Source organism: Patagioenas fasciata, chromosome 1, assembly GCF_037038585.1.
Source record: "Patagioenas fasciata isolate bPatFas1 chromosome 1, bPatFas1.hap1, whole genome shotgun sequence".
In the NCBI taxonomy this organism is placed as follows: Eukaryota; Metazoa; Chordata; class Aves; order Columbiformes; family Columbidae; genus Patagioenas; species Patagioenas fasciata.
The window spans coordinates 175417050-175442275 of NC_092520.1; the positions used below are offsets into that span (position 1 = coordinate 175417050).

At 37.1% G+C, this 25226-nt stretch overlaps 1 protein-coding gene across 10 annotated transcripts in view; it reads right to left on the bottom strand.

Annotated features, from left to right (window-relative positions):
* TNRC6B (trinucleotide repeat containing adaptor 6B) overlaps positions 1–25226 on the bottom strand; it is a 145712-nt gene that overhangs the window by 97623 nt on the left and 22863 nt on the right. For 7 of the 10 annotated variants that reach the window (XM_071801625.1, XM_071801623.1, XM_071801640.1 and 4 more), the window contains one exon: positions 7179–7246. The exons of the other annotated variants lie outside the window; for them this stretch is intronic. In XM_071801625.1, the coding sequence (XP_071657726.1) occupies positions 7179–7246 (68 nt within the window). The remainder of the gene's footprint in view (positions 1–7178; positions 7247–25226) is intronic. 10 annotated transcript variants of the gene reach the window in all.

Genomic DNA, 25226 nt, shown 5'->3' on the forward strand with positions numbered 1-25226 from the left:
AAGAACTCAAACAAAGGAGCCTGTTCTTACCACAAGACATCTGGAAGAATGCATGATAAAATCCTAGGGAAAAGAAGTGCCAAACTATTCACATTTAGAATGTTCCCTGTCCACAAACCTCTTCCTCTCTCAACATTCGGCAGCAGTGTAGGTTAAACACATTGGGGTAGTAAGTGGGAACTTAACTTCCAAAGTTGACTTTTATCTGGGTGATCTCCCATTGCTTTTTTCCCCTTAACAGTCATCCTGCTTCTGTTTTCCCTTGTATTGAGAAAATACTTGCAAAATAATAGTACACAAACGGTGTGGGTTTGCTGAGGTACCTGAAAAGCCTGTATCTGTTAATGATAAAATAAGACATACAGTGCTATATGCCTTGCTACCTCCTAATCTATGGTTTGAAAGAAAAAAAAAGATGAAATGAGGAATCTTAAAAATAACGAAATTACAATTCAAATTTTTTTCAAGACTAACTTGCAGAAGTGAACGCCTAATTTTAAGTCATTTTTGCTTAGGATATTCAGACTAGACTTTCCCTGTGGGTATTACCTCTAACTTAAATTATAAAAATTTCAATAGATTTAAATATAATATTAAACTGGTAAAATATGGAAAGCAATTGAAGGAACTTCTGGCATTTTCAAGTCCTTAAGTTTTAATTCTTAATTCTGCATATTTTTGTTACATTGTTCAGAAGTATTGTACTGTAAAGAAGTGCAAGCCAGATTTTGCAACCTAACTGACTTACCAGTCTTACAGCTACAACACAGCTGCCTCTACAGATACAGAATTCACTGCTGTCTCATCCATTTCAATCCACTCAATTGCACAACAAAGAGCAATCATCTTCTCCATGCCTCAGGCCCCCCTTATATACACAGGTAGAGTTGCCTTCAAATGCAAACTTGTCCTGCCACTCATTCCACTGCAGGGAGTAAAAAGACTTCTACAATATGAAGGTGATGAAAATATTCCTCAAATCTTAGTTGGACCAGTTTTATCTTTAGACTAATGGTCTTACACCCTCAAATATCTTTTCAAATATCCAAAGACATAAAGGAAAAAAAAATTTCAAAGTTAGTGCTACTCAGATGGCAATCCCAGAGCTAGCCTGAATTATCACCAGGACTGAAGTGTATTCTGATGGAACAGCAATAGCCTGTGACAAAAGTGTCTGGTATGGCCACTACAGACATAGCACATGTGTCTGTGGTGGCTTGTTAGGATGTCAGACAGAGGACTTCAGCGTGGGATGCTTCTTTAATGGGTTACTTATTCTATACACATATAGAAAAATCAGCAACCAAAAAAATCAGTTATGCCTTTATTTTTGAACATAACTGTTGATATTTTCAAGGAAAGACAGAACTTGTCATGAATTTCAAAAGTATTTGAAGTCATACCCAAAATTTATGTACCCCAAATCTGAGATTATAATCTGCATTAGGATTTGGAGGCTACTTTGAAAATCCCAGCATGAATCTTCTGAAAAAAACCCTTCTGCTTATGCTGGTACTGTCAATAAATTTAAAAAATGCAATTGCACTCGAGACAAATCTCAATACCTTCTGTAATATGGAATGTTCCTAAAACATGAAACAATCGCCCCTGTTATGCAAGCATTTAGCCAACCGCTTACTTTAAATTTGTAAGAACAGTGTTTTATGCTATAGGGACACAAGCTATGGCTAGGGTCCGTCATGGGACTTTAACACTGAAGAAACCCTTCAAATGAATACTGTAATACTTCATAACAATGTCTGGCAATCTGACCAACCAAAGCAGACATCTTCAGGATATACTAATGCAGACTTTTTATAGTTTTCAGCAACACTATAAAAGAGTAAGATTGATCATTTTATGCCACTGTGGCAGTGATATTTGTATGTATAACTATATCAACAGTCTGATGAAAGTGAAGGAAGACTGGTTTATTAACTGGGTCCTTAATTTAAAATACAATGAAAGGCTGATAGAGCTTGTGTCACTTAGTTTTAAAAGGACAAAACTAGGCAGAGGAGGTGAGAAGGGGAATAATTTTGCTGTGTAAGCAAACATGGAACTAAGTTTTAATGAAGACAAAGCCACACTTTCAAACATGCACAATGGAAGATGAAAGGCAATGGACATAAATTGCAACAAGCTAAATTCTTACTGAATAGTAGGAATTTTTTTTCACCATGGGAGTGATAAAACACTACAAAAGATTACCCAGAAAGGGCAATCCTGAGAAGTCTGATACAACTTAGAAGTTAGATCTAACTTCAAATCTGGCCCCCCTTTGAGCATTGGATTGGACTAGATGACTTTCAGATGTCCCATCTTAAATTGTTTTATTAATCTATGATTTCTGTTTCCGGCTTAGGTCATTTTAGCTACTGCTTTCTTCTAAGGGTAGTGTCACACAAATCCAGGAAGACATTGAATATTTCTGCTGAAATGTCAACAAATAATGTAAGAGAATATTAACAAATTTTAAATGAAAACTTTGTCATCCTCACTGGTTGCAATCTCTTCCTGGAATTACTGCAATTTTGGAGGTTCTCCTTAAAAATCCTTGTCTCAGAATCTGTACGTTCAACTATCAAGTCAGGGAAAAGGGCCTCCAGTAGGTCTAACCAATGACACTTTGTAACTTATGGAAATGACCTTAATTTGCTGTCTTTCCTACAATATGAATCAATTCCAGATGTACAAACTGACAAGATAGTTGAACTTCTCTCCCATTACTGCAAAACAGCAGGTGGGGAATATCCAGCTGAGTTATTTCAGACAGCAGTAATAGCTTGCCTTACCTTGCTAGTAAACCTGAGTATGAACTTTGCTCACTTTTTGTCTGAATAGCTACTGTCAAATAGACCTCTCTGTGTGTCAGTCAGGAATATAAAAACATTTATTTTTTTTATTAAAAGGATTAGATTTTCATTACACGAACCCTTTCACTAATAGATCAAGGTGCATAAGTTTCTGGTGGTGACAGCAGGAGATGATTTATTAGCACAGGTTGAGTTGCTAATTAATACTCCTAGAACTAGGAGCACAACCTCAATTTAAGGACTTCAGTAGAATTTTTTTTCCTACGTCCAAAAAAGTATAAGGAAAAGCCGCTCTCTGCTCATCAACAGAAGTTTGACTGTTTCGGAAAGATGTTTCTGGATCAAAGTCGCCTCTTTATCTTTGCTCTAGCAGTGAAAAAGTAAAAGCCCTATTACAACTGGTAAGGCAGCAGGAAGCTACTGGCACGTAAAAAGTATTTTGGAGGAAGGTATTTACTCCTTAAGCATGGAAATGAAGACGAATGCCTCTAACAAAACATCCACCTGCAATTGAACAGAACGTTACTGACCTTTCTCCAAACTTTTCCTTTGGGAGGGAAGGGGGTTTCTTACCAAACATTTTAGCCACATAACAAAATAATGTGGCCAAGTGTAACAAACAGTGGTATCATATACCAGAATGCAGAGAGAAAAGAGGAATTTACTGAGTACTTAAAAACTAAGCAGTAACAATTTTTTCAATGAATCCATTGGTCCTCTACCGGAGAAGAATCATAGAATGTCCTGAGGTGGAAGTGACCTACAAGGATCATTGAGTCCAACTCCTGTGCCTGCATATGACAACCCCACAGTTCACACCATGTGTCTGAGGGCGTTGTCCAGGCTCTTCTTGAACACTGTCAGGCTTAAGAAGCAGCAGCATGGACCAAGACAGCCATTATCCAGGCCAAGCAGACTCACTTATTTTGAAGTGTAGGTTTTAGAGTAAGTGGCAACCATCACTGCTGCACAACCTCAGTCTTGTGACACACGTACTGTGCATAAGCTACAAACATCTCACAGGACTTGAGATGAGTACACCCTTTCCATATTTCAGTTGTACTAAGGATTTTGAATGGATAACTTTTCTTCTTCATAATTAGCTTCAACTGAAATCAATTACACTCATGTTCTAAATGATCAGTTGAAGATTTCTTGTATGCAATCTAACAGCATATATCAGCAGACCACAGTTCTCAGGTATAATCTACTGTTCAGCAAAAAAAAAAAAATCTCAAAATGCTGCAACGTTAGTACAGTAAGTCTACCCAACAGAACTGTTCAATTCAGCAAAAGAAACGCTTGCAAGACTGAAGCTGTTGCTGTTTTGTGTGTTTCCCAATACTCGAAGGTACTCTTGCAATGCCAAGTTTTCATCCCTGAGTAAAACTGAGTGAAAATAGTCTGTCACATTGCAGAAATAAAGTATCAGAAGTCATCCATGGATGACTTGTAATCCCTTATGAAGCTGTACTTTAGCAAAGGAAATTTCATGTGAAACTGTGGCTAGGTAAGAACTACTGCTTCCATTGAAAGTCTTTCAGAATTATCTTTTTATTTCTGTTCTTTCATCGCCCACTCAAAATTAGAGTCCTTGAAATGGGCTTGCCTAGGAGGTTAACACTGGCTGACTGTGCTCAAGCACTCTGGTGCAAGCGAGCTCCCTTGCAGGTCAGTTGGCCAAACTGTATCTTGTGAATAATTCCTCGACAATCTCAGTACAGAGTTTCCCCAGATCAGGATGCCTGTGAAAGGCAATTAAATTAACATGGCCAGCTTTTCAGGAAAGTAAATTAGAAACACTAAAAAAAAAAAATCCCATCTGCATGGCTATAGAGGCAATAAACTCTAGAAAGTCTGATGAGCAGCTAGAAAGGGAAGGAAGCATCTCCAGCTGTTTTCGTAGTTAATGTCTAACTCTACATTCAAACTTACGATCTACTTTTCACTAACAAGCTCCAATTTTATTTAAAACCAATCAGGAGGACAACAGTAAACACAGGTACACAGAATCATTGCAGGCAGAAGGGATCTCCAAGATCATCAGTCCCCCTCTTTTGCTCAAAGTAGGGTTAACTACAATAGGTTGCTCAGGGTTGTGTCCAGCTGGGTTTTGAATATCTTAAGACAAAGGTGGCACACCTTTTCTGCGCAACATCTTCCAAAGGTCTGACCACATTTCACAGCTTAAAAAACAAAAAAGCAGCAAAGCCTTTTTTTCCTTTCGTTTGAGAGGAGTGTCCTGTATTTCAGTTTATGCCCATTACCTCTTCCCTCCACCACCCTCAACTGTGAAGAGTTTGGCTCAGTCTTCCTCAGTCTCCTCATCAGGTGATATTTATGCACATGCACACAATCCTACCCTGAGTCTTCTCAAAGCTAAACAGTCCCAGCTCTCTCAGCTTCTCCAGTCCCTCTCTGTGGCCCTTCACTAGACCCACTCCAGGATGTACAACTAATGCCTAACACAAGTAAGTAGTAATACAAAAAGGTAAGTTCATTTTTTTCTTTTATTTCAAGATCTGCAGCCAAAGATTTGAAATCAATGCAGCTTTTTGGAGTTACTTAAGAATACAAATTACTGATCGTTTGTGTGATTATCATTAGTTTATCTCAGATGCCAGATCCATGTGACTTACAAGAGGTAAGCTCTACCAAGGCAATTTTGTTCGGTAGTTGAAAATTTGAGATTGTAGGTAGAAGATTCAAGTGACTACTTCAAATTTAAGAGCAATTCTCACAGTAGGACTTTGCTGGCATGCTACAGTTGCACAAAACAAGTATCTTGATTTCTTAGCTGCATTACTAAAATTGCACATTTAGACTTCTATCAAAATATTATTAACAACACTATCAAGAATGATACTTCTTAGGGCAGAATCTGTATGACAAGATCCCAGATGCCATCTGAACACAAACACATTAGTTACAAAAATAAAAATCCTGCCTACCACTGATCTCATATTCTCTAATAACCACCATTTTAGAGAAGAGACAATGTTGTAAGGCACATGAAAAGCTCTAATTAAAAATCAGGTCAACTGTAAAGTAATTCTGCCTTCCACTTGCACCTAAAATAAGACAGCAAACACAAGTCTATGATAAATCCAATACAACATCCCTCATATTATTCACTACAATATCATGATTCATTATTCTACTAGATATCTAAAGAACCAATTCCAAAAAACAGAAGTCTAACCCTTACTTTTAATTTCTGCACTGATTTTTCTTCTGGAACTTTTAGAAAGTTACTATTTCAACAAGCTGTGTATTTCTGGGTACCGCAGTAAGCTGGGCAGTCTGAATATAAAGGAATAGCAGAATTAATTCCATGATGCAAAGAATGTGCATGTTCAGCACTAGAACCTCCCTGAACTCATTTGGACTACCTCAGAAAGTTTTTCACTGCTGCAGAAGCAGTGGACTTACAGTTGCTAGCTTATTCAAAAGGTAAGGAAGACCTTCACCCCAAGTCAAATCCCAGCCTTTCTGCAACCAGTGTTCTGCTGATCAATGAGAATTTCCTCCTTCTTATGAAGGTACATCCAGCTAGGCACAGGAAAAAGTGCTCTGTGCTGTGTATTTCCCAAAGATCATCTTCTTGCTTGCACCAAAAGGCAGGTCACAAAATAAAAAAATAATGATATAAAAATTGAATTACAATGGCATTAACTAAAGAAAATAATATGGAGGACAACTATCACTGCAATACTTCTAGGAGAAGACTCTGTTCATCCCATCTGAACAAAAACCCATGAAAAAACTCAACCACTACTGGATTTCATGAAGTCGTATGAAAAAGACACTTTCTGTATGCCTTTTGCTTAAGGAAATCTGTCATTTTCTTTTCTGATCAAGCTGCTTTCCCTAAAGAACTAATACTAGCATCTTAAACTGCTCATCCTTGAAAAAGCATTTTGTTTATAATTTCTGTTCCTTTATTAAAACACAATCTAAAGAAGTAAGACTTGTATTTCAAAGAGGACCAATCTACCACATGCACACCAAAAGGAAGGCCCTGGTTCTATCATATTTCATGTTATTTCAATGAAGAAAAGCTGTATAAAAACTTCATGTACAAACTCACTACCTCAGTGCCAAGCTTCCAGAATGTTTCCTTTTATAATAACTTCTGATTTACCATCTGAAAGTGCAACACATATTTCTATGGTTTTAAATTTAAGGCAAGTCAACATCCTGCCTTCTTTTTTTCAGTCACCATCCACTATTATATATGGATACTTAAGGAATCAAAAGGGCAAGCACCAATGAACAACCAATGCTCCCAGCACATTTAAACAAGAGTGCTTCACACCATTGACTATGGTAAGGCCCTTTTTAAATAAACGTGTGACTCACTGTTTGTTTTCTTCACCAGGAGGTGGAGTCTTGCCATGCCCCTCCATTACAAAATCCTCATGTTCCATCTGCAAAGGCAAGCATTGCAGGTCAGAAATTGGTGGAACAAAACGCACATCACCTAAAGTGGCCCTTTTCCATGCGCAACAACTTAAGACAACCACTCACAGTGGCTGGTCCAGAACAGGTCACATAGCTTCTTAGCAACATATGTACATCTCCAACCCCATTGCTATCGTATCATTTTATAGCACAATTTTCAGAAAATCTTACAGGGGGAAAAAGAATGATTTAATGGCTATGGCGGAAGATTATCAGTCAGGGTATCTAGGTTCTAAGTTTTGTTCTGTTCTGGGCCTGCTTTATCATCCTGGGTAAGTATGGCTTCTACCACTTCTTCCTTACATTTAAAGCAGGAATTCAGCAGTTATGTCTATCAACATCTCTGGAGAAAAAAAATACAGTTTTCAAAGAAATTTATTAACTAAAGAAAGCAACTACTGCAAAAGCAGAGTACTTCTTGTGAAATAAAACAACTTTTATATGAAAAAGAGACATTCGGTGCTCACACGTACTTAGTTCGCAGGGTAAAAAAGAGGCCTAAGGGAACCTCAAATAGATGCTGTTCCAATGACAACATAAGGTAGGCATTTCCTTTGGCTCACATGTTAAAAGATTCCAAGGGCACTAAGGAAGCTTTCTGCTTAATTGTTTGCTTTTAAAATACAGTTGTAGCATACATTTGCAGTAATTTCTTTAGCCAGAAATATTTAGATTATATTTGATCATTAATTAATTACACATTCTTCATTTAATTACTTCATTTGGCCAGAATTTCCTGCACAGGTAGCAAAATATTCTTCTCTTTATACAAAAATTCAGACACATGCACTTAATATTTTATATAAACATCCAGATATACAGTTAGCAATGCTCTACTTCACATGAAGCCAGCAAACAGGCCACACAGCGGCACTCAACAAGCCATACAACAAAGCAACTAAATCATAATCACACACAAATCCATGATCCACTACATTAAGCCAGAAAGAGGAAGGAAGCACTATTCAGTCAATAAAGATAACATGGTTTAGTCAGTCTTTGAAGGAGTAAAAAAAAAAAAAAAAACCAACTAAAAAAAACACACACACAAAAAAACAAAAACAAAAACAAAAAACAACAACAAAAAAAAACTAACAAACCCAAACCAACCCAAAATCCAGCAGCCACTTTCTCTTGTGCCCCTACCCTCCCCCAAAAGAGTCAAGTTTACTCATGTGTACCTTCATCCTGTTGACAGGTCAAAAACACTGGCAAAAAACCACTATCTGCATATTGACATCTAACAAGGATAACAGAAGTTACATTATTTGCCTGCACAGACACAGCCCTAAGCAAAACCACAAATGAACTGAGAAACTGTTTAACTGTGAGATGGTAATGACATCCAGGAGACAAGACTGTCAACCAAATAGGTGTAAGGTAATTTCATATTTGTAAACACGTACTCGTGCGACCCACAGTCAAAACAGCATTTTCATTTAAAAGTAATGTTTGAAAGCAATAAAATTTTGCATTACAGTTTTGTGAGTAACTTGGACTTTCATCCACATATTCCCACCATATCAGACACACTGAAACCTATGTGCATCTCAGTCCATACCTGAATCTCAAGAGCTCTAACATCTGGGTGCAAAACAGAAAGGTATTCATTCCGCTAATTCTTTTGTCGCAGATGTTAAAACATAAGTTTGATAACTGGTAGAACGGGTACAGATTTGTGGACACACAGTGAAAAAAACCACAGTTATATGAGTGAGGGTAAATGTTTAAGAGTTAATCTTACATAACCTGAAATCAGGGTGTTTTAGCCTGTTGCTGGTATGAGACAGGTACAACTCAGATGATGGCAAGCAAGGGAATAGTTTGTGGTCAGTACTGGGAAGAAAAGTGAAATACAGCCTCAGTGCCAATCCAACAAGATTCCCATATAAAATAGAAAATCAATTTAATGGAGATATAGAAAAGGAGAGATAATAAAAATTCAAGTATAAAATGGGAATTATTTTAAAACCAACAAAAACTTAGAAAGGAATAAGAAATTATTTTATTAGATCATTAACAATAAATTTGAATGAGAAGCAGAACATCTAGACAACCACCACCAGGACAAGGCAACTGCTGAAGTACAGCCAATAAAAGGCTTGCTTTAATATGAATTTTATATGAAGAATGCTAGTGACATAGCTGCTCCAAACACATTATCATCTAATATGTATATCTATCAAAATTACAATTTCCAAGAGAAGTGGGTAAATAATTAAGACAAAAAAAAAAAAAAAAAAATCACCTGAGCTAGAAACAACAAGATTGTAGGTCCACGCACAATCTGTTTTAAAGCAACTAGAAAATTCCACCTACTTTAAGAAGTGTTGATCAGCTTGCTCTACTTCAGACAGTAAACAGAAGTATCTAAAATGACTAAAATCGGTACCATAGAAAACTGTGCTGGGTCAGCTGAGACAGGGTTAATTTTCACAGGAAGCTGTGAGGGTACACAGCCAGGACAGCTGATCCAAATTACCCAGAGGGATATATAATACTGTATGACATCATGCTCAGAATAAAACTGGGGAGCACCCACTGCTTGAGGGGAGTTGCTGCAGTCTGGCGGCTCTTGGTTGTTTGGACCAGCAGTGCGGCCTGATTGTGTTTGGTGCAAGTTGCTGTCCAGATCTCTATTGTTCTGGGACAGGACAGGACCAGGGGGTTCAGGGATAGAATGTTCAAGTGTGAGCTGCAGATCAGTGTTTGTGATCACTGCCAGGGAAATCACTACTTGGGAGCGGACTGTGCATTGGTGTTGCCACATGGTGAGTGACTGCATTGTGTATCCCTCGCTTTGTATATTCTATCATTGTTATTACTGTTACTGTTTGCCTTTTCCCTTTTGATGTTCTGTTAAACTGTTTTTATCCCAACCCACTAGCTTCCCCTTTTGTTTCCCGATTCTCCTCTCCATCCCACAGGGGAGTGAGGTGAGCAAGCAGTACGTAGTTCTTGTTGCTGGCTGGGGTTAGACTACAACAAGAAGTGAAGAAGATATCGTACAATTATGTCAGCACTGGGGAAAAAAAAAAAAAGGCTGGGCTTCATGTAACTTAGAGAAAAGCAATGACAAAGTTTTTCATGAGAAATCCACCAAGAAAAATCAGTCACAGAGTGAGAAAGTACTCAGAAACAGAGAAAGTGGTCCACACACAAAATAAAGATTAATTGGTAGGTTTTCACTGATGAAAAAGCTAACAATAAAATGCACCAAGACACTAAAAGAGGACATGGGAACTTCAAGAAATTGAGTATTAGTGAACTAGGAAAAATATGCCTCTTTAAAATGAACAACTGGACTGGCAGGACAGTTGGCTAGTGAGGCTCAGATGGTGACAGTTACTGTGTTGTATGCTACCTGGAGGCTGGTATCAAGTGGGGTGCTTCAGCGGTCTACCCTAGGACAAGTCCATTAAACAACTTTACCAATGACTTGAAGGGCCAGGTAGGGTGTACTCTGGTCAGAATTTTAAGATAATGCCTAACTGGGGTGAAGAGGTTAAATCAACAGGTCCAAGGGCAGGGCTGCTGCTCAGATGGACCTAGAGAGGCTGGAGGAATGGACCCTACAGGGACTGTATGAATTCAGACAGGACAAACACAAAACCCTGCACCTGAGAGGCTTTGGCAACCATACACTGGAGACTGGCTGGGGAGCAGTTCTGTAGAAAAGGTATTGGCAGATAGCAAGCTGACCATGAGCCAATAATGTGCCCTGGCAGGAAAAGTCAACAGTAACCCAGGCTTTATTAAGAGCATTGCCAGTAGATGAGGGACCTGATTATTGTCTCTACTCAGTGCTTATTATTCCAGGTATGGTCTAACATACCTGATTTTGGGCCCCTGGTACAAGAAATAAATCCATAAACGGGATGCAGTAGGACATCAAGATGCTTAAGGAGCCAGAACACTTGTCCTGTGAAGAGAGGCTGAGGAAGCAGGGCTTGTTCCACCTGGAGAAGAGGCAGCTTTGGGGAGACCTAACAGCAGCCTGTCTGTATCTAGGAGGAGGTCAGCAAGGAGTCAGACTCACCACAGTGGTGTGCCATGACAGGACAAGGAACAATAAGCATAAGTTGAAACAAGGTAAGTCCAGACTGGATAGAAGACAACTCTTTCACTATGAAGACCGTGAAACACTGGAACAGATAGCCCAGAGACGTTTTGTAGTCTCCTTGCTTCAAGGTTTTCAAGGCCAGACTTGATAAAATCGCTTGTAACCTCGTCTGACCTCATAGCTGACCCTGCTCAGAGCAGGTCAGTCTAGAGACCTCACAAGGTCCCTTCCAACCTGAATTTCCCAGCAATGCTATGAACACAAGAACAGATTCAGTTTAATGCTGAAAGGTAACACATAGGAGAAAAAAAACCCTATCAAATTCCCAATCCAGGAAGAACCTGCACTTCAGTGTAGAAAAGTCTAGGAAAAATATCTTAGAAAGTTACATAATTAAAAACAAAAACAAAAACAACAACAACCACCACACAAAAAAAACAACCACCAAGAAAAATTAAACTATGCTGAACTGTAATACAGAAAGAAATACTGAAATTATGGTAGCAGAACCATAGTATGTCCTCTTTTAGAATACTGCCTATGAGTACACGTAGTAAAGGCTGAATACCCTTCCACAACACTCTAAAAACATGAGAGCTCAGAACAAAGAAAGGTCTGAGGCAGAGGGAAGATTTTACATGAATAAAATCCAACATTTGGGCTGCAGATGAATCTCCCTGAATGCAAGACAAGACATTACTGAGGCATACACAAAAACGGCAGTTTGACAGTCTTGTAACAAATATCACCCCTTTGCTACCACAATACAAATAAAACCCAACCCACTCAAAAACAACCAAACAAAAAAACCCAACCAACCAACCACAAAAAAGCAACAACAAACCAAACACCAAAAAAACCCAACCCAAACCAACCAAACCAAAAAACCCCACAAAACCAAAGAAAAACCAGAAAAGGATATAGAATTATTTGGAAAATATACTATTAAGCAGGCAAAAATTAGTTGTTGTACAAACATAAATTACAACATCAAATTTCACAAGTCCTCATGGATTTTATCTGTGAAGATTTGTGTATTAGAGGATTACAAACCAATAGCAATATAAGCTTTGCTATTTCTGGCAATGAGATAGCTTTTCTGAAGGAAAAGTGGTTACATATAAGATCATTCTACAGGCCTGATCCAGTACAGCAATTTTTGCATTACTCTTTTTGTAGAACCTTGTCTCTCATTTTCTTTCGCTTCCCTGTATATGTTAAACAATTTCACGATCAGTGATCTATATTTTTCACTTTGAAATAGATAGCCTAGCTATCTATTCATTAAAGTTATTTTTGAGATCCAAAAAAAGTACTTTAAAATATTTAGGTCTTTTTTCCCCAATGACAACAGTAACACATCATTGTACAAAGAACGAGAACACAATATTTTATGGTTTTGATTAAGTGACTACCTGAGGATGAACTGAAGAGAGGGACAGCATATAATAGCCACAGTTAGCTGAAAATACTCTTTTTGCCTGCACCCACAATTCTTAATAAATTCCTGTGCACACTTCTTCCCCACATCTCTCAGTTTCTTTTTCTTCACTCTGTCATCACCGTGTCATGTCCAGCACCCTTTTAATCTTCTTCTTAAGGAAGCTGGAGCCCAGAGTCCTCACAAAGTTTGAGCAATACACAGCATACAGCAACCACAACAATTCTGGTTAAGTACAAGCATTCTGAAAATGCCTTTTCTAAGTCTTCAGTCTCTCTAGACTTAGACCACACATAGGAAAAGCAGTTGTCCTGAACGTGTACGGAAAGAGTGGAAGGTCAACATAAGACAAAACTCTGGCACCTATTGTATTCCTCCTAAGAAAAGAAGGTGGAACAGCAAAAGATCTGAGACACTTTAGTTTCTCTTCAAAGGACTGCAGAGGGAGCCATTGATTCCAAAAGGAGGAATCAAAGGAAGTGCACTCCACACCTGTTTCTCCTGGCAAGTGATGGAGAAGGCTTCAAGATTCTGGCAGCTGGAAGCAAGAACCAGAAATAGACCCTTAAACAGCAGGGGGGCAATTAAATAGAAAACTTGCATTTAAAAAGGAAAAAAAAAAGAAACCACAATTTGTTGAAGTCCATATTTTATTATTTCAAAACTTTTTTTCCTTAAAAATCCAGGCACCTGTGAATATCCAAATTTTGACTAAAGCTTATAAGTTGAGTGTTCTAAATAACAACAGACAAATTGTTTCATATAGGTTAAAGCTATTCACCATTAGACACTCAATACTTAGTTTCTAGAAAATGAAATATACCAGAAGCAGCTTAGACATAAAAACTTTTAATTTTTTTTTTTCTTCCAGGAGTGCAACACCTGTTACTGCAGTTTCATACTACTCTTTCTAAAAATACCTTCAGTAAGACCTTAATGGATTTGATTAATGAGTAAACCTAATCTGCAGTTCCAAGATAAAGTCAGCCACACTTTGAAGGGTCAGAAAGTTTCAAGGGCAAAAGCCTTATCTTTCCTGAATTCTGATGTCAGAAAGCACATTTTCCTAATGAGCTTCTACACCTTCATTAGATATCCTAACTCACCAAAACTGGACTGAGCATAAAAGAAACCAAATATTGTCTCGGGAAAAAAGACAGATGCTTGTAAGAAATCCTAGATTTACTATGAAAAGCTATTAATTCTAAACAGTATTTTGTCTTTTTGCCTTCACCAGTTATAGAAACATACTAATGCAGCTTCATCAGAGAGCTACCATCACCACCTTTTCCCACTCATTCCGTAGCTCCTTTTCATAGCTGTGATTTTTTTTCTCTTCTATTTTCATTAAAAAAGACTGCAACCAACCACCTGAGTGAACAGGAGATGAAGACTTTTCAGATTTTTTTTAATTTGCTGGCATCTCAAGCACACATGAACTGAAAACCTTATCTGAGTTACAATGAGACTCCAGTAAGGATCAGCCAAGGCCAAAAGCTGCTTTCCGCAGGTTGCAGCAATTTATTTCCAGGGCTTTATGCTACCTGCTAATTTTAACACAGCTACTGCAGACTCATCTCAAGACCGAAAAAATTGGTGTTTTGTCATAATTACTGCTCTAACACCAGTGTATCTTCCCCATAACCAGCAGAAAGAGTGCTACTGGAAACAGCAGCCGTCAGCATTTCTTTCATCTCACTAATACTTGCTTTAAGTAGAATTGCACAACCTAATCATTAAAATCCAAGCAATTAGTCACTGGTCACTATTGCTAACAGTGGAAAGCCTGTAAATGCCAAGCAGTTAGAAGAACTTGTTAGAAATCTCAGAGACAATTTGAGGTCTAACAGGAATGTAATCACTACTACAAACTAAAGGAAAGCCGAGTCAGCCCTCTGCCTGGCTTTATTATGAGCACTTTGCACAAACTGCATCAGGGAAAATTTTTCTCATTAGCAAAAGATTTTAATTAAATTTTTAATTTAACTTCTTTTAATAAAAATCAACGCAACTTAGCTGCAAAATTGTTAATAATTTCTTAGGAATAAATTGTGTTAAGCTAGCATCCCAAAATATGAATAGCACAAATTGGTTAGCAAAATTAGTCTCAACATACACTTTTTAGATTAAACCTTACTTTCAGTATACAGATGTAAGCATTAAAAATACACCTTAAGAACACTTAAAAGAAATAAAATAATAGAAAAGAACAGTTCCTAAAATGACAAAGAGCAAAGTATTTTTCTGATCCACACAAAGGAATGTCTTACAGAAATAATATGCATTAAAGGTTAACTGATTTTTGGGGTCTCTTTCAGGATTTTGTTGTATTGTAGAGCATTGTGATATTCCTACATTTTCAATTGAACCTTTTTTCTCTCAATTTTTACAAAACACAGTCTCAGTATACAAAAGATACCAACACAAGATGTGAACCATCTCCTAGCTCACTGTTTTCTTGAAGTTTCTCATCAGCATCTAGATTTAGCATTTTAATATTGTTACTATCACACAGTCCTAACTGGTTTTCCCATTAGTGAAAAATAAGTGCAAATTTACTATTCTAATCCTGCTGCTAAGTCACACATCACATTCAGCACTTCCCTGCTCATCATTCTGAATGCTGACACTTAAACCAGACATAATTACTTTTTAAAATAACTTATCTAATACCTATGTTTGGTATATGCAACATAATGGTACTTTAATTCCCGACTCAAGTGTTACAACATTAACTATAAATGTCAACATGTTAACATATACCACTATTAAAATGTGCATTATCCTCATAGAACAAACCTGCAGCAGTGCTTAAAGCACTGGAAGCTTTGCTTCTCCCTCCAGCTGTCACTCATTAATCAGCTGCACTTGCAGAAATAACCTATGGCCCATTTTCTATATAATTTTTACAACGTTTAGGTTACATTATCTAATATTCTGTGAAACACCAACAGCTTAACATGAATTCCCTGCTAAGCTTAAAATAATTTTGCGAATATTGCAAAAACAAGTCACACTTCAGAAATGCTGAAAAGGTCAGGACCTCAGCCACATTTAATACAGTATATATAAGAAAGTTTGTTTGTTTTTTTTTTTTAAATGCATTCATTAGCTGCAAAATATTTCAAATACAACAGCTCATATGTGTATATACATATAAAATAATTAATCTGAATCTTGCTCTGAAGACAATTAGAACTATCCAGTTGCTTGCAGCAAGATACTGTTTTGCCATCAACACCTTCGAACATCAGAGATGTTGAAGTCACTAAGTTATGGTATGACAGGATATCTAGAACTGCTATTTGAAAACTTCAACTCTGAAGCTGCCAAGGCAGCTTTGAATAATAGTTTGGCTATCTCAAATACAAAATGCATAAAGCATTCTGAATGTAAGCAGAAGTGCTCTCCTCTTCCTGCACCACAGCTGATAATGCACTTCATCCATTTCTTAGTGTGTTCTGCACATAAATAGTATGGATTCCAGAAAAAACTTTATTTAGTAAGACACAAAAATTTCCCATGTTTTATTTAACTGACTTTCTGTATTATTTATTCTTCAGCTAAAGATCATTAGAATTTCACAAGCCATGGATTCTTGCTAACTTCCACAACTCTGAAAAAACCTTCTCCATTTCCATAACAAATTTTTTACATTTTCCATTTGGGGCAAAAATCTGACCCGAAAGCCCTTGAACAGTTCACCCCCACCACTACATTGAACAGCCACTCACATGCAGCCCAATGACTCCATTTGCCAACTCATTTTACAGTTAATTTCCTACTTATGGTGCAGACACTCATGAACAAGTTACAGCAGTTTAAACTGACATCTCTAAGTGGCTGATATTTTAATATCCATGTTGATAACATGTTTTCTCTCTTCCTTGTCAGGGTGGTTAACTGTTCTTCTCCACTTTGATTGGGAAAGCTAGATGATGCATTGTCACAAAAGGCCAACAGGCACAAACAAATAAGAGCATTTTTGATGTCTCACAAAAGCAGATTATGATCAGAATCGACTAAAAATAAATTAGACTTCTGCACTACACATTCAGTCACCTTCACTGCCACAAATATTGTTTTCTGCTGTTTGCTGGGAGCAACTGAGTGACATAAACCAGGCACACACAAAGAGGTGCATAAATAATTCTGCCTTAAGAGATATGACCAGACAGGCAAGGAAGTGAAAGAACTAACTTTCTTTTCTGTGTTCACAGAAGAGAAATCTATTGTGTGGATTCTAACCACACGGAAACTGTCAATGGCCCAGAAAGTTCCTGAGCAACAAACAGGTGGAGGCTGAGAGCAATTCTGTAGTAAGTATATATTAACCCTGCTTTAAGCCTGTCTTAGGCATCCACCTTAGACCACTGTCAAAAGGAGAAGGAATACAGACTGTTCATACACTTCAAAACCCTGTATCTGTTGAAGCCTATCAATATGATTTCAGAGTACTTTCTTGGCAACCTGATTTCATACAGGCTTATTGCATCTGTACACAACTATTGTATTATGTTCTCCCTTCTTCATAATACTCTGTCTTATCTACTATCCAAATGTCTTGGTGAACAGACTTTAAACAAGTGACAGGAGATGTTGCAATGCTTTTAATGTTGCTTTTACCCTCAGGGGAGTTGACATTGCATAATGCCTTTTTGCAGAGTTCAAGTGTTCTTAGTTGTCCACACACTCTTTTATCTACTGTAATGCTGAAGACCTGATGGCAAGAATAATAAAAAAAAAGCTCTTCTCTGCAAAACCCATATCCACTTCTTCTATACTCAATGAGAGAAGAAAATAAATTGATGAACTGACAAATTCATACCTGAAAAGAGAGAAATCCTTCAAACTGTGTGCCAATAGTACAACCACATCAGAAGAGATACTCTGTAAGCAAAGCCACAAAACAAAGTCCCTGACTGTCTGTCTCCAAAACCATAGTGGAAATATAACACTTCAGCTATTCAGCTATCAAATGCAAAACTGCCTTTTTTTTTTTTTAGGCAAATGTTATTTGCTTTTTTGTCTGTTTTGCAAATTATTATAAGTTGCTGTAATCAACTGAAGAAGAGGTGCTATTGGTTGAGAAAAAAAAACGAGAGAAAATTTATGAAAAAGAACTTTTAAAAGAATGGAAAAGATCAGTTTTATTTAACACTGAAGCATTTTTTCCTTTGGAAATCAGAGATAGAAACCTGTTCACTGCAGTGACATTCCATGCCATTACATTTCCTCCACATGAACAGTACATATGAAAAGGCTGGATCAAACGACTGTATGATGACAGTTCTTACAGATCTCAAAAGTCAATTTGGCAGATGATGGTATTTTCCAGGGGAAAGAAAATACAACATTGTATAAACCACCTCTCTTGTGCTTCAAAAGCACTTCAGGGTATTCTGAGATTAGAAACCGGAGAGTCATCTTTCAGTCTGGTATCTGTATTTCAGTAGTCTTCACTATGGGTAAGCAGGTTTCAAACGAGCAATCCATCTTGCCTCTATAGAAAACAGACACGCAACTGGCAAAATCTTGCACTTGATCCTGAATTTCTTTAAAAATGTCCAAGCTGCTAAGCTATCAACAGCATTCCTTTACAGCAGTTCAAGTAGCACTGGCTGTTTAATTCCCACATGCTTTTTTGCAAAGTCCTCAACAATTTTACCTTGTTTATAACTGCTGTTCTATAAAGCCAGTAGACCTTGATAACATACTGTACTGGTTTTGACTGGAATAGAGTTAAATTTCTACATGGTAGCTTGTACGGGGCTATGTTTTGGATTTGTGCTGGAAACAGTGTTGATAACACAGGGATGTTTCAGTGACTGCTGAACAGGGCTTGCACAGTCAAGGCCTTTGCTGCTTCTCACACCACCCCACCAGTGAGTGGGCTGCGGATGCACAAGAAGTTGGGAGGGGAGACAGCTGACCCAATGATCAAAAGGGATATTCCACACCATATGACATCATGCTTAGCAGTAAAATTGATGTGGTGGGGGTGGGTGGGGGTGTGAGTGGAGGTTGGCAGGGGCTCCCAGTCCTCAGGGGCTGGCTGGGTACCGGTTGATGGTAAGCAATTGTTTTCCTGTTTTCATTTTGCATAATTTTTTTTCTTGGATTTTATTTTCCTCTCTCTCTCCCTCTCCCTTCCCCACCCCCAACCTTACTTAGAAGAAAAAAAAAAAATAAACTGTCTTTATCGTAACACAAGTGTTTTCTTACTTTTACCCTTCTGATTCTTCCCCCCCCATCTCACTGATGGGGTAGCGAGTGAGCAGCTGTGTGGTTCTTAGTTGCCAGCTGGGGTTAAATCACATAAAATAATTTTAGCTTTTTGCTACAATGCCCTGAAATTTTGAAATCCAAAGTTATTAACTCACAAACAGGTTCCCCATCACCCTTTCCCCCTCAAGTAGGAAGGTCCAACCATGTAGAGTTTTGTAGGAAAGTGTTATTAGGTTCTTTTGTTAACCACAATATTAAAGTTCAAGAGAAAAACTAACCCAAAATTTCTGATTCCTTTGACAGACTATGTTAATTCCTTTTTAAAACAAAAGTAAGCCATAACATTTTTACAAGCTTTAATAACATGTCATTAAAGGGAGGACCACTTTATTGACTTAAGATTTAAAGTAATTTTGTTCTTTACTGAGAGATGAATGGATTTTTCTTTCTTCTAAATACACGATACGCAAAGATTTTGGTTTTGAAATTACTCTCCTAAGGAGCTGCAACATCTTCAGGCTAGAAAAATTAAGCTAGCAGAGCACGATGAAGATGACATCAGTTTCTGTTGTGAAAAACTGTCTGTGTGCTCAGATCAGTTCTTAAGCTGCTGCCTTTCAGGAGAAAGGTAAGTTAAATGTCTTGTTAGGCACAATACCTCTCTCCTTCTAAAAGACTTTACAAGATACTTTTTACAAAGACTGTAGGAACTCAGTATAGTTGTAGGTTAACATTAGAAATATTAGCTGCTTTTACAACTCACATTCCAGAAAAATGATATCCTGTATATCAGGGAACAGAAATGTTGGAAGCTCCACAAGTAACCCACCAGACAACATAAAAAATTAATAAACTAATACATTCCAAAAATGAGGTGACAAACAAACATGACTTCCCTGGAACCAATGGAGAGGCAACAGCCACATGAGTAAACTGAAACCTACTCTGACTTACCAGGTATTCACAAGAAAGTACACTGAGGTTGAAAGTTCACCTCATTGTAACAAACCAAAATTGTCAAGAGTAGCAGGGATTCGTACTACAGAGAAACCATCAAGTCTGAAAGCACTATTAGTACCAGGCCAGTACTAAATTGGTAAACAGCTTTTTTTAAACTACAGTGATAAAGCATTTTGTTAATTACATTACTATATAGGACTTCAGCTTGAGTTTTTAAAAGTTATTTAGTGCCATCTGAACAGAAACTCAATTCTGTATCACTAAGTAGTATTATAAGCCTCAAGGTTTTGGATGCTGTGAACTTTAACTACCCAACTAAGATCTTCTTTCTACTATATGAATTCTAAATCCCACATAATGAAAGCACCGGCCTAACTTTTGCACTGTCATCGGCATCAAGCAACATCCACTATCAAAAACTGAGCGTGACTTATGCATAAATGCAGTTAGTGAACACTCGCACTTTCAAGAAAGTATCTCCTGACTGGCAACACTCCCTTCTAACACTTTCTTCTGAATTTTAAGCTTCTGTTTCTAAATACAAAAACACATAACTTAACAAATAAAAATACTACTCAGGCAGGCTTATGTTTCATTATTCTCAACATACATGAAATAAAATCAAGAGCTAAGATACTTGAGTAAACGTCATATACTTTTTAACCTTCTCATAATGTGAGTGCATGTTTCAGGATAAAGAAAAACAAACACACACACAACATAGCCAGTGCCAACAGAGTTCTGAAGACTGATTTAAACAGAAGAAAAATGCTATTTCACAGTCAGACACCAAGAGGCAAGAAAAATAAGAATTAACCAGGATGAGAACAGGCAGGCAATAATGTAAGGGAAAGATTCATGTTGACAGATAAGAATAGGGGGCAACATGAAAGGAAATAAAACAAGGATTAACCTCAAGACAAGCTTGGTAAGTGGCACTGTACAGTGAGACTGAACAGAAGAAGCCTCAATGTTTCTGTCACTGATTTTGAAAAAGCCACCAAAGTAGCCTAATTTCTAGACTACCTATTCAGTTCATTAATTATTTCTACAAATGCAAATGAAAACTTTGAATAAAAATAAGTTTACCTAGTATCACACAGCACAGAATCTTTTCCCCTTTCCTGTACTTATTAGGAATTGAGTGTTATTACAAATCTCATGCAGCCATATTTTTCATTAAAATTTTGTGTACCTGGATTTTTATCATACAAAGCATTAAAAGGGCAGAACTAGCCGTTTTTCCTCTTTTCTCTTCTACAACACTGAATTAAGACCATGATTCATAAACATCTTTCTATAAACTAATTTGGTCAAAGTCTCTCCCTTCCTTCAAATTCACAGGTTTTTACTTTGAAAGATGAAGGGAGGAGAGGGGGAAATTTTACATTTGACATGAAAAGTTTAATGCACTTTTGAGAAGAAGTTTGCAACATAAGCTCAAAACTACTGCCAATATTGAAATAAATCTAAAAATATTTCAAATCAGGTATAACATTTTAGCTTCCTTCTGCAATACTTCATAGCAAAGGAACAACCGAGAAACAAAGTTTAAGTGTTGTCTGTGCAGTAATCCTTGACAGATGGAAGAAAACAGCTGAAAAGAAATTAGTCACAAACAAGCAGCTCTGCAAGCAGCTCTGTGCTTGTTGATATTTTCAGAGCACCCAGTCTGTTAATGGGAAAAGCCTAGTAATCATTAGTGGCAAATTAACTACCACATAATGTAACTGAAAAAAAAAATTATAATCCAAAGAACAGTAGAAGGTGTAGGGTTCCAAGCAGAAATGTTGTTTTGCTTTACTTTTTTTTTTTTTTTTCAGGAAAAGAGAGCCTGAAATGCCAGAAACCAGAAACTTAATCCCCTAACTTTATAAAGGTAAAAGATATTTCACTGTATGATATTTACCAGCAGATCATATGGATAAAATAGACCAAATATTCCTGTCAAGTAAAACTTCTACATCTGTCAAAACCAAATACATTTTTTAAAACCCTACACTCATTTGAAAAACCTTACTTCTGTACAGGTTGTTTCCTCTCTTTGTGGCACTAATATTAGATAATTATTGGAATCAAGAATGTGCTATTGACAGGTGCCAGCTGTTTTTACCATGTTTATGCCATATTAACATAAAGGGTATTTTCTGATAGTCTGACAATAAGGAAAAAACTGAGATCAAACAAAGGAACCAGTGAAGATGAAAAGCCCTGGCAACAAAACTGTCAAGACAGCAAGTTTCTTCAGAAGCAGCCCATGGGGCAGAAGGGGAAAGAACATACACAAAAAAACCTCTTTGCTGGAAAGCAATCCAATGTATACAAAAAAACTAAAGGGAAGAATTGTAGAAACTTCCCAAGTATGAAAACTGATAACAATGAGAGAACAACCTCAACTACCACTATATGTATGTATATAAATACAATTACAAAATGAAATAAAGATGTATGTATTAATAACAATGGGGGAAACAAAAAGTGAGGACCGAGTCCATCAGTAACTTTCCTTAAGCTCAATTATCAAGAAGTTGCCACTGGATTTCTGTCATTCATTTCAAGAGTAGCAAAGCCAAGCACAAAGGCCAACTTTTGTAGCAGTGCTGCCAGGCTAATAGGAGTCAAGCATGACTATCACCCTTCATGATGCCTAACTGCAAAGATTAAATTTTCTAATCACGTCTCACGCCATGTTAATTAGTTTGAAGCACATAACTAATTTAGTCCTTACAGTGACCTGCTCAGCTCTACACGAGGTACAATTTTTTTTATTTTTCAAAACCAGAAGGAAGTCTCCTTTCCTCTCCAAGGCTAGGTCTTTATATCTCAGGATACTATTGCAGTCTAGGATGCCAGAAATTCTGAAACAGTTACATAACCAACCAAATCAGTTCAGAAGAAATAAAGTATGATATATATTTTTAATTTTTTTTTCCACTGTATGATAGAGTGTCCACGCATAACTTTTCAGGTTATTTTCAGACTGGCACCATAAGAAAGTTAATTCTTGCAGTACCCAAATCTTATTCATTATGAAAGATGACTTTGATGTCATCCCTGACACCACAGAATACTTTATTCAATTATACCTCAATATACAATAAATTGGGTTCCTCACATTACGCCTTTGTGATTCCAGAAAAGATGTACCAAGGCTTCTTAGAGGTTAAGACTGCTAACAGCATTAACATACTGCCTCTTCCCGTGCTACCGGGAAAGAACTTAAAAAGCAAAGTGAGTGACATCTTTTCCACCAATTAAATGTTCTTTTAACTGAAGACTCTGGAAACAAATATCAATAACTGGTCACGGGATCTGCAGTTCCAGGTAACCGAGACTAGTATTCTCATGACTGCTTTTCCTGCAACAGGCATCAATAGGAATCCCCTTTGCTTTCTCATTTTGTGGAGTCAAAAGGATTAGTTATTCACAGTCTGAGGTACAGAGCTTCATGTAGTGCGTCTTACTCTTTACAAAGATAAATTATGAGTACGTCTTGCCATGATGATAAAGACAAAACACCCTGATATCAACATAACGAAGATCTCGCTAGAAGTTAGCATATTTTCTTGTTCAATGCATACTTATGGAAAATAAGATGGATCAATTTTCAACTTAAGATAAGCTTAAGGTAGTGTCAGAACAGAAGTGATTGCCAGGTGACATTTCTACAAAGGCTCTACTTGGAAAAATAATACAGTTTGGAAGGGATTCAGTTACAAAGTCTAAAGACAATGTTCCATGTCTGCTTGTTCAAGTGATTTTCAACTTAAATTCAGTCAAATTGATAACAGGAACACTCTCCAAGAGCCCCAAATGTAGGTCTTGCACTTCTTGTCAAGACCAAAACTGAGTAAGAAAGAAATTCTGAACAGGAGGGAAGTACCTACCAGATGTCCGGGCATGCTGCATCGTGACAAAGAAAATCCCAGAATTATCAAGCATAGTCACAGCAACACCATTTACTACTCAAGAGAAATGCTTTAAGTGTAGCTGATACCAAGTCCTTCCAGCACGTAGGCCTAAGCCTTTGTCTTTTGAACATGAACTTACATTTTGTTAAGTTTGTACCTTAAGATAAAACAAAACAAGCATAAAAATAAGTTCTACAATATCTTCCTCCATCTTTTGCAACAATAGCTTTAATAAAGTCCTGCAAGACTGAAGAAATAATTTCAAAATGGAAAGCTTGCCCACTTTTCTGTCATAATTATTCTGAGGTAGTAAATAAAGGATGTTACAAATCACCATAAACAGTAATTTCATTCTTCGTATCACATGCAAAAGTCTTTTTGGCTATAAATTAATTATTCAGAACAAAGGCTAGGATTTGGGCCTTAATCTGACCTTACGGATGATATAATCAAACTTCTTGTCACTGAAGTAGCTGGAATGTACTTAATCAGCATTAACTAATCTCATAAGACCTATGAGCTGCAGACTCAACTCCTATGGTGTTTAAGAGAAGAGCTTCAAAGGAGCTGCTCACATATGAAGTGTTCCAAGTCCTTCTTGAAAGTTTATAGAAAAGAAAATGCTAGAAGATCACAGCATCTCTAGACATTTACAGGCTCAGAAATAATTTCCAGTGAAGGCAAAAGTATAGGTAAATTATGGGATTTTTGATAACAGAGTATAAACTGAGTGTGGGCCAAAAGGATTGCTGGCACTTAAATATGGGTATAAAAGGAAAATAAAAAGAAACAACCACCACCACCCCCCTCCCCATCAAACTTCTAGAAAAACACAGAAGAAAAGATCCACTGATCTGAATAATAAGCATAACAATAATTATATATTTAGCTTATATTTACAGATTGGTGTTTTGGAACAGGTAAAAGGGGAGAAATGAAAGCTCCAAATAAAATATGAATGAATACGCAATTATATTAGTGTCTTTGAAACACAAAACTAACTTCTTCCAAAAATACTCCTCTCATCAGCCTGGAGGAGGCACTGACAAAAGGAAAAAACCTGAACTATATTACTTCAGCCTTATAAAATATTTCTTTGAAAAAAAGTATCTTTATGAAAATGGCTCACTAGATCATGTAAACATTTGGAAATTAAGGACATCACTTTAATGATACAAGACAATATAGTGGAATAGACATTGCCTAAATTCTTCTAGGACAAATTCTTCAATTGTTACAGCTATAAAGCTCTCCTGAGACCAGGGAAGAGAGCATAATTATTTACAGACTAAGGAAACACTGAAAAACATATTTCAGTGAGTACTCCTGTACACCACAGGATG